The following is an 11,218-nucleotide window of genomic DNA, read 5'->3' as shown; positions in this document are numbered from 1 at the left end:
GAAATGTTTGCTTCCTCAGTTTTAGTAGCATTACTATATATTTAAATGGCAAGAATCTCTAGTAGCACCCTTGGGAAACTACAATGCACCTTCAGTTTGTTCAGTTTGTCGCACAAAAATCAGAAAGTGAAGCTATTTGACATTTCATTTCAGCTGTTTTAGATTTTTTTTTTAACATTTTCTAACCAACAAAGTGTAAGATACTGATAAAGACACCTCACTTTATCAATGTTTCCCCAAAGCCATCTGAAAATATCAATATTTTTCCTGGAATTATTTAGTTTTAAAGTAAAAATTGGGTGAAAGGTGGGTGGGCACCATTGAGCTCCATAGTTTAACACAGTGGTTCTTAGCTGGTGTAGCTTCGGGACTCGCCTTCCAGACCCCCCCAAAAAAATGATTCAGCTTATAATAAAAACAATTGGCAGTTTCAGAATGTTTGATATCAAAACTGTATTTTCTCAGAGTATTTTCTCCTGTTGAGCAACATATTATTTGTCTGACTATGGTGCCGAAACCCACCAGTTGAGAACCACGGGTCTAACACACTGACGCCTGCTTTTTTAACGAAACGATGCCTTAACTTAGAGATTTTTGAATGTGTTACTCAAAGTCTGTAGCTTAGCAGAAACACTACACTACTTCTCGTCAACTGAATATGTGTAATATTGAAGTAAAGTCGTTTTTACTCTCGAAACACTAGTAAGTTCACCGCAGTTTGGTTCAAAGATTTCGACTGAGAACCTCTATTTCAAGATCTTTGGGTTTATTTGTGGAGTTCTGAAAACAAATCAAGCTATTGTTGACAAAACTATTAATTATATGACGTTTGTTTTATGCGTGCCATGGAATCACACGTTTGGTTTTTTTTAGACTATTGCTTGTGAAACGGCAAAAACAGTCAAAATCCTCCTGTCAAAGCCTGTATTGTTGATATGAAGAATGTGATTTTTACTACTACTTTTTACTCCAGAAAAGCCTTTTTAACGCAATGTGTGTCCACTTTGAATGTTTTCTGGTACATGTCGGCTCCTAATTGTTTTTTTTATATATATATAAATTGTAAATTGAAGTGTGCGCTCTTTTTGGAGGCACAAAAGAACCGTTTGTTTGTATAGCAGTACTGATAATGAAGGTTCCCTGTTTGAACACCTGCCACAAAGAGCTTTTAGTTTTATTGGACCTTTTTAAAGCGGTACGTCTAACTCGGAAAGTACAATCTGTTTTTTTGTCGCTCTTTTGTTACATTACAGCCTCAAACCTTCCAATTATTAATCCAAATTTCACAAGTAAATTCACCGTTATTGCAGTTTGCCACAAAATCTTGGTTGTAAATGGTCAATGGGTTTGTGCAGCTAAAGTTACTGTCTGTTCAGCACAGTTTTATGGATTTTTTTTTTTTTTTTTCTGACTGAATGTGAGCTGTTTTCAAATATTTTATACTGTTTACACTGAAATTGTGTTTTTATTAAATGTTTCTCTGCCCTATGGGTCATAAGCTGTCCATGCCAAGTTAATTGCCTTTACATTTGAATGAGAAGATTGAGCCTATTCATGAGCTCAGTTTGTCCATGTCGTTAAAGCCACGATATAATGCAAATGTTTTCTTTATACTGAGCCTTAAAGGTAGTGCTGTCAATCATTATTTATTTTGATTCATTATTTTAATCGGATTAATCACACTTAATCAAGCATTTGAACAACATTTCATTAACCAAATATTCAGTTTCATAATTCTACGGAAAAAGCCGGGGATCAACCTTCTGCACGGACTTGATCACATTTTCTTTTCTTTGGGTGCTGAACATTTTGAACAGAATCTGCAAACTTTTAGGTACACAAAGCAGAGAATACGAGAACAAAATGAAAGTCTTTTTTTGTTGAAATGGCGTACCTCTCAGTCGCTTTTCTTACATAAAACAGCAGCAACTTCACTCTCTCTCGGTACAGCTGTGTTTTTTGCCTTCTTCTGTGGACTGTATTTGTGGTTTCTGTGTTTCGTTTTACTGGATGCTTTGGTGCGTCTTTGTTTTTGTCGGGTTCGGAGGATTTTCTTTTTACTGCAAAGAGTCCATAGTGGTCCTGAAGAAAAACAGCTATGTAAAAGTAAACAAACAGCAATAGCTAATGAGCCAAAGACAATTGAGACCTACACATTTCTTCTTCTGAAACACTGAAGAGGCACCAAGAGCCCCCACACCTGCAGCACAGTGGAGGCGTCACAGTGGAGGCAGCACATGAGGCGTGACAGGAAGGGGAGGGGGCAGGTGGAGGGAGCGGGTGGGGAAGAGGAAGGACGTGGAGCTGACCATTGCCGGACAGCCAGGTTTCCTCTGGGTGCTACGGGGGTTCCCGACCTACAAAAACAAATAAAGCACTTCCATGTAAGGTTGGAGACCCCTGGCTTATAATAGTTGAGTGCTTTGTCTTTCATGTGTGCGCTCGGGAACAGGAGTGACGAGTTCACGTTTTAATGCTCTATTTATTTTTTGGATTAATCGTGAGTTAAAGGGGCTAGATGCAAGTTTGCCATTTTATACTCACTACTGCCACCTCAGGTACGTGTAACTGTACCTTCTATATTAAAGGGATATTTCAGGATTTTTGACATAGGGCCTCATTTCCTAGTTATCCAGAGAGTTGCTGGTACCTGGAGATATTTTTTTTGTAATTCATGCAGTTCTTATGTTTGAAGAGTTTCGTGGTGCTAGGCTAATGCAAGGCTAACGCATTTCTACGATGTCAACTAGCCTGCATTAAAAACAGTCTGACCCGCTCCACAGTGCACCTGAGGCAAATCACTTATAACGCTAGACTAATGATATAAATGTCTGTGTCGATAGAATAATTTTAACCATTTTGCATTTAAAATACCTTATACTTGAGCAGCATCTGCTTCTTGGTTGTATAAGCTCAGCAGCGGTGATCTGCTAGAAAATAGTCCCTCAAAATGCAATCATTTATGTGATGCAAGGTCAGTTATATTCCAAAAATTACTCTGTCGACACAGACATTAATATCATTAGTCTGACGTTATAAGTGATTTGTCTCAGGTGCACTGTGGAGCGGGTCAGACTGTTTTTAATGCAGGCTAGCTGACATCTAGAAATGCGCTAGCCTTGATACAAATGCTTTATAATTAGATCTGCAGTGTTTTCCGAGCAAATGTCTGACTTTACGATACACCGAAGGAAGGCAAAACAAATTTCATTCCAAAACTCGAAAAGAAATCAGGTATAGCTCCTTTAACTTTGACAGCCCTGCTTAAAAGTGCAAATATTTCTCTAGCTCTAATTCTTACCTCATTTATATCGATTCAACTTTTTTTTTTTTTTTTTAATTGTTATTAATATTCAACTGCCTTAAATATTGCAATATTAAACTGCAATATTAAACACCTCAATAATAAATTGAGGAGTTATTACAATTGAATATTGTAATAACTCATGTGTTTCAGCCCCGAGCTACACTATAAAACCACAACAGGATTTATTCTACATCTAACACATTTTGTTCAGTACTGCCCAATCTAAATTTCATTAACTTAAATGTTTGTTAGGACACAAGGGGTTCCACAAGCTGAAAGGTCTATGGTTTAGTGCTTTTTATTTTAAATTACCAAAGCTTTGGAGAAAAATTTGACATTTCCAAGTAATGTTTTAACACGTTTTAATACTATGATATGGCATTGCAAAAACAAAAAATCCACAGAAATTATGTTATGTGTTATGATACATTTTGACGTGTTGCCGGTCACCACCCATAACACCACATGTCACAACTTTTTCTTCTTCCTCTTCTTTCCTCTTCTTCTTTCGTCTCTATATATTTGATGAAGCGAGACTTGGGAGTAGCCCGTGTGTTCTTTGCTTATTTGCTTATAGGGACATATGTAAATATAATTTCAGAACAGAAGCCGCCCGACAGAGCAGACGGAGGAAGGAGGAAGTTGGCAACAAAGACCTTATCATCCAAACGGTCACAACGATGTGTCGCCGAGTTCTTTTCATGATGTTCCTCCAAGGTAAGGCTTTTTGTTTTCTTGACCCTGACTGAACATTAAATGACGAATTATAGACACGCGACATCTTCATTGTACAGCTCGGAAAGGAGGAAATGATGCTGTGTTGGTAGCAAACTCAAAGGGACGATCAAAAACAGAGCAAATGAACTATACAAACTATTCAACATACAACAAATATGATATTCTCCATATTACATTTCATATTTGTGTAAAAACAAATATCCTAGCCTCTTACTTTCAACTATTTCCTTACTCTTAACATGCCTTTTATAGCTCAACATAATACACCTCCAATTGTCCTCAGATGAATTGTCATCTGAGGACAGTGTAATTGGATACTGTATGTGCAGTATTTAACTTAAATAAACAGCTTGTGTGTATTTTATAATTTAAAGAGACAGGATTCATTCAAAGGTCGAAGCTGAAATGTGGAAGTGAAATTCTGTGGTTTTTCTCTGTAAACTAGATAATTCATATAATTTGTCAAATGAGTAACAGAAACAGAAAAGGCTAACTCTTAAATAAAACATTTTCAAACTAAGGAAATAAAGATTCTTCATGGTCAAGATCAAGCTCAGGCTTGTATAGCTCAGGAAACTATAGTATTTTTCACATTGATTCAACATTTGAATTTAACATTGTTACTGTTATGGAGATTAATGCAATTCAAACGTCTATCATGTTTCTCACCCCAAGCACATTTTCTCCGGTTTGGCTTTACCCAAACGTAAAAGCTTCTTAAAAAACAAAAATAAGACGAAAACAAGGATGAAAATGCAACAAAAGAGCGATGGAAATGTGTGATGAAAACATAACGTAAACTCCACAAAAGAGCAACAGAAAAGTGACGAAAACGCAATGCAAAAAGTCACAAAACACGACAACAACATGAGGGAATAGATCCTTTAAGATGAGTTTTGTAGGTCTTCGCTTTCAAATGTGGCGTTACTCTGGCCTATAGGCTGTGACCTTTTAAATTTGGGTGAAGCTGAACTGCACTTGGTTAAGGTGGGGGAGTATGTGATTGTTAATTTAATGGTACTGACTATTATGACTACACCCGTTACATGTCCTGGCCCCCGCCTCCTCTTAGGAAATTCATTAAATAAAGAAATCGTGAGACCAGCACTCGATCAACAGTCAGGGGGGACGGTGAAGTGTGAAGTGTGGTTTCGGAGGTGCACGTTTTCTCAAGTCGTGCTTTCTCACGATGACAGTTAGAGAAAGCACCTACGTCTCTTTTAAGAGACAATGGAAAGAATGGCTTCTTTGCTGTAGTTGTAACCATTAAAGGGATATTTCAGGATTTTTGACATAGGGCCTCAATTCCTAGTTATCCAGAGTGTTGTTGATTTCTGGAGATTTTTTTTTTTATTCATGCAGTCCTTATATTTGAAGAGTTTAGTGGTGCTAGGCTAGTGCTAGGCTAGTGCATGTCTATGGTAACTAGTAGCCTGCATTAAAAACCTCTTCAAAATCATGGGGTCGTCCTCCAAACGTTGCCATATCTGAAGCTCCTTTGTGAATTCCACGTGTAGTAATGCCGGCCGAGGTAAACATCTGGTGACCGAGCAGATCACTCCGCCGCTCCGTAGCTTACAACCAGGAAGCTGATGCTGCTCAAATATAAATTCTTTTAAATGCAAAATGGTTATATTTCAAACATTATTCAGTCAACACAGACATTTACATGGGTAGTCTGGTGTTATAAGTGATTTGCCTCAGGTGCACTTTGCTTGTTTTTAATACAGGCTACTAGTTACCATAGTCATGCACTAGCCTAGCACTAGCACCACTAAACTCTTCAAATAAGGACTGCTTGAATAAAAAAAAAACATATCTCCAGAAATCAGCAACACTCTGGATAACTAGGAAATGAGTGCCTATGTCAAAAATCCTGAACTATCCCTTTAAGAGGCATTAAACAGGAACATATTTTTATTTACTTTTGCAGGCACCTGCTACTGTTTTGTGTGGGCAGCTGTGTCTTTTGTCTTATGTGTGCTATATTTTGTTTGTTCTTGTCTTAGTTTTTACCTCATGGGACTGCAGATGAAAATGAGCCTTGAGCTAAATCCAACATATTTACAGCACTAGTTGTCTCTTCATTAACATGCACTATCTCATTCAAATAAATGAAAATGAAATGAAATAATGCCTTGATGCTAAATGAAAGCTTCAAGAGCACTTGCGCAACCAACTGTACAGTGTCTTTCCCATGATGTCTTTTGCTTCTCGCATGTGGATGATTTTGCTGTCAACATTTTGTAAATTTTGCCATAGTGAAAAACCCGCCACATCAGCTGCTTTTACTTCTGCTTCTTAAACTGGGGCTTATCATGTGTCACAGTGGCTTTGGCGGATGACCTGCCCCCTGTGTCGGCCTATGTGGGGGCGAATGTCACGCTGCATTCAGGGGCCGATCCGTCATGGGAGCTTTCGTCGATCACCTGGTCCATATGGGCCAACACCACATGGATAGCCACATATTTCAGCGGCAGAACCAACGTCAACCACTTCTATAAATATCAAAATAGGCTTCATCTAAATACAACGACAGGTAAGGAAAACACTGACAAAACTGCTGCGTTTAATTCATGCAGTCCTCATATTTGAAGAGTTTAGTGATGCTAGGCTAGTGCTAGGCTAGCGCATATCTATGGTAGCAAGTAGCCTGCATTAAAAACCTCTTCAAAATCATTGGGTAGTCCGCCGAACGTTGCCATATCTGATTTGTAGAAAGCTCCTTTGTGAATTCCACATGTAGTAATGCCGGCCGCATAAACAAACTGCTGTAGATCTGGTAAGCTAGCAGATCCCTCCGTCGCTGCGAAGCTTACAACCAGGAAGCTGATGCTGCTCAAATATAAGTTATTTTAAATGCAAAATTCAGTCAACACAGACATTTATATGGGTAGCCTGGTGTTATAAGTGATTTGCCTCAGGTGCACTGTGCTCGGGTGAGACTGTTTTTAATGCAGGCTACTAGTTACCATAGACATGCACTAGCCTAGCACTAGCCTAGCACCACTAAACTCTGCAAATATAAGGACTGCATGAATTTAAAAAAAATCTCCAGAAATCAACAACACTCTGGATAACTAGGAAATGAGACCCTATCCTGAATCCCGAAATATCCCTTTAAAGCCACACTGTGTAACATTTCACCCAATGAATACAATTACAGTTATGTTTGTAACATTGAAAAATACCTGAACATGTGTGTTTGCTGTGTGCAAGTCATCTCTCCTCGTCTCCATGGAGATGTTGACTAAAGGCAGCCAAACATGAGATTTCGATCCTCATTCAAATCCATTCTTTGATCACCCACGTCAAAGATAGATTTTCTGTGTCCAGCTAGTCATTACGAGCATGTCTCCTGATACTTAGCAAAGGATAGGGAGGTCCAAAATGTTACACAGTGTGCCTTCAATGCAAGTTGGTCATTTTTATACTCACTACTGCCACCTCGGGTCGTACGCGTAACTGCAGGTTCTATATCGGACCCGAATAAACACCTTTTTGAGTGACAGTGCAGGATTTTAGAGGCAGTTGTGGTGAATGGATCTGGGCTCTTCTACACATTAGGACATTGCTGGAATATGTAGGGGGAGGAAAATACTTTTTCTTTTTTTTTACTCTGTATAGTCCCTTTAAATAAGTCATTTCTTTTTTATTCTTTCACCAGGAGACTTGGTGATCCAACATTTGAAAAATGAGGATGAATTGGAATACACTGTTGATTTCTTCAACTCTCAACGAGAAAACAAAGTCAACAAAATCAGGCTCCAGATTAAACGTAAGTATGTAGTGTGTTATAGGAGTCTCCGACCAAGTCATGAGTCCTTGGGCAAGACACTTCTGTGTGTAGTTGGTGATAGCCAGACAGAACGTGGTTGTTGTAGGCACATGCGCCCAGCTAAAGTGGCCATGTGCTGATTTGTTGAGCTTGGGACTAACACAATGAGCACTGTGTAGAACGTTTTTTTGCATGAGGGTTTATGATTGGACACGTACACAGTTTATGTCATTGTAATATGAGCTCCCCAATATAAAGGCTATTGAGGCTGATAATAAGGAAACATTAGTGATCTTTTTTAGTAGTCATAGTAGCAAAAGCTGTAAAATACATTGCTCACTGCCATGTTGTGCTGATTGAAAAAGTCCATTCCTTAAATCCTGTGTTTTGTTCCTCCTCTTAGAGCACCTGAGTCAGCCCACAATCCACACCTGGCTGAGTGGAGGAAACGACAGCTGTGTGTTCGGACTGCGCTGCTCCTCCCCGGACCCTGGAGTCACTCTGACCTGGGACACGGAGCATCACTTTCCAAACAGAAACAGCGATGAGCTCATGGGCTTTCTCAACAAAACACAAAACATCGAGTTCACCTGCGTCTCCAGAAAAAATGGGGACGAATCCATCTCATCAGTCTCTTTAAAATGTGAAGGTGAAGTCTTACTTAAAGTTGAATTAATAACATACATGAGCTGAAGGATATCTGGTATACCCAAATTTTACTCCTTAGTGAGTTTGCGCTTGTGTAGACGTGGTTTTAATCCAGCGTATTGTTGCCGTTCGGGAAATCTCAAGCAATAATCTGATGGGCTTGGTGTGAAAATTGACAATGATAATGAAACCATGCATGTAAGCTAGCTAAGCGTTGAGATGATGGATTGTAGTCGCAGACAAGTAAGTCATTGCAAGGTTTTTCGTGGAGCTATCGTCATAGTTTTCATTCATTTGCCCAACATCTGTGTCTATACCCTTTATAAAGACCAAACGCCACAGCAGAACTGAAAGTAGGACACAGAGCGACAGCACTCGCCCTAAATGGATGCACTTTAAACATTGAAACATGCAGGATGGGTGCACCTTTTACAGCATTATAATGTTCCCCCAATCTGAACGAGAAAAAGGGCTTTACAGCATTCACACATATGTTGTTATTACAATATTACAAGAATCTCACCAAATTTGATGACACCATTTAACTGCAACATCTCGTGTTAGTTTCTCATGTTGTGCAGCCGTACATTGTCGTTCCTGCTAAGACGATCTCTTTGATTTTCATTTCAGATCTACCTCCTGTGACCACCTCAACTCCCACCAAACCTCCTGCTTCAGACAGTAAAGTCATAAGCAGAGACCCGGTGTTATTAGTACCTGGGTTAATTATGGGAGTTTTTATTTCCTGTATAGCCTACTATATAAACCAAAAGTAAGCAGTAAACAGTTACTCAAGTCAATATTATTTAATCAGATTTTCCATAACTTTTCATAACTGTTTCCAGAAGGAAAAGCGGGAGTAGAAACATCTCATCATCTGACTCTGAAGGTAAATATTTGTTTTGATATAAACAACTCAAAGTAACATAAAGTAAATCAACGTTTCTCTCTCCTGCAGGTGCTTAGGCCATACACAAGCAACAACTGTACATTTGTATAAACTAAATGTATTTTTATATTAATTTATTACATGTTTTTAAATAAAGTCATAATTTTCACTGTTCACCAGCTCCATGAATTGCTATTGTTTCATTCAATGTTGTAGTTTTAAAGCAAGTAACTCCTGCCCCTAGAGGCCATAAGCGCCACTGCAGGTGTCGTAGCATGTTGTGTTTTTTACTCATTAATTGTCCGTGAGAGTAAATACTACACTGACAGAATAGACAAAGGGAAAGAGGGATATTGTACATCCAATTACACAATGGAGATGTCGTTTTTCACTGAAACTTGGCTGTAAATACTGTTTAAGTGGTGCCAGCCCGCAGTTAGCTTTGCCCGTTACCCTGTTAGCTTCTTCTTCGTGATTCTTATAGTGTGTATTGGTGACTCCGACCCGGTGGCAGGAAGTTGCAGGTGTGGTTTTCTGCCCAGAGACACCAGGGGGAGGTGAAAGACCCCCCAATCATCCCATTAACACTTGTATTACCCCAGGGGAACTACGAAAAGGATTTATTAAGGTAAACAAGTTACTTAGTACTGCTTTACTATACTTTAAATATATTTATTTTCTATACATCTGTGGTCCGTCATAGAAAATTAAAACATATTTGCATTACTGTATATGTTACAATGCAAATGCTTCTTCTGCCTGTATCTGTAAAGGATCGGGGGTGGTTTGTCGGCGAGCTGCAAACAGGAAGTGGTAAAGATCACGTCATGGATATGAAATGGTCCAATTTACCATGATGCTTCAGTAATAGATGTTTGATCAAAAACTTTTACAGAAGTGCAGTCAGCGGCTATTGTTTTTAGTCTCATATTAGCGACTTCATTACTCAGTGGAGAAACAAAGGAAGAGATTCTTTGGCCCAATGAAATACCAAGGCTAAAGGGGTCCGAATGTAGTATAAAAAGAATAATGCATAAGGTAAAGGTCCTTTATAGCCTGGCTCTCACATGTTTACTACACAGCATCTGTTAAAGTATAAAATGATACAAAACCTGGCTTGTCTCAGATTGGTGAACAGAATCACACATAACTCTGCACCTGCTCCTCTCCAGAACTCTGTACAATTAACATCTCCTGTGACAAATAGAGCTACACACTCATCCTCTAGAGGGCAGTGTAGTGTGCCAAAACACAAAACTTCATTTGCACAATCTGCTTTTTCATATAAAGCAAATTAATTTGAAAAAATCAATGAAATTACATTATTTATTTATTTTACCGGGAATTGAAGTGGCCGTTTTAGGTCCTTGAACCAGCATCAGTGTATTATGACAAATTCAATATGACAAAAAGTAGTTATGGATTATATACTGTGAACTAGAGAAGGCAGCACATTTTAATATGACTGTAAATAAGAAATGGTGAAGTGTTGTGTGATTGACGTTGTGATTGACTGTGAGATGAATGCATTGTCCTATTGTAAATTGTTATTTATTTCTTTGTAACCATGGACTACGGATGGAAACTTGCTATTTAGCTATAATCTGGTGCAGTACATCTCTGTCTCGATGAGCTTGTCTCTGTACATTGCTGTTCCTTTAATAAAAACAACCCAACTGGCACCACCTCACACTAATCCTAACTCTCATCCTAACCCTAAAATGGCAGGTAATTAAACCAAATAATTACGAATAAAATGTATATTTTTTTATATGGAGTTCAAATTTTATTGACTAGGTTCAGAAGCAGGACCACGCCTTACCAGCCCGACTAAACAGTGTTTGTCTGAAACATGCCT

General features: G+C 38.7%; 1 protein-coding gene across 1 annotated transcript; it reads left to right on the top strand.

Annotated features, from left to right (window-relative positions):
* Positions 1 to 3,914: 3,914 nt before the first annotated feature.
* Positions 3,915 to 8,640, top strand: LOC306981000 (uncharacterized protein; the record flags this gene model as incomplete). The annotated part of the gene is made up of 5 exons (XM_079580546.1): positions 3,915 to 4,024; positions 6,375 to 6,584; positions 7,713 to 7,823; positions 8,227 to 8,472; positions 8,570 to 8,640. Exons 1-5 carry the CDS (start codon positions 3,988 to 3,990, stop codon positions 8,638 to 8,640), a joined length of 675 nt encoding a protein of 224 aa, XP_079436672.1. The 5' UTR covers positions 3,915 to 3,987.
* Positions 8,641 to 11,218: the final 2,578 nt, after the last annotated feature.

Source organism: Gobius niger (genome assembly GCF_951799975.1).
Source record: "Gobius niger genome assembly, chromosome: 21".
NCBI classification, from domain to species: domain Eukaryota; kingdom Metazoa; phylum Chordata; class Actinopteri; order Gobiiformes; family Gobiidae; genus Gobius; species Gobius niger.
Note: the sequence above shows the minus strand (reverse complement) of the source record. Positions and strands in the feature narration are given on the sequence as shown.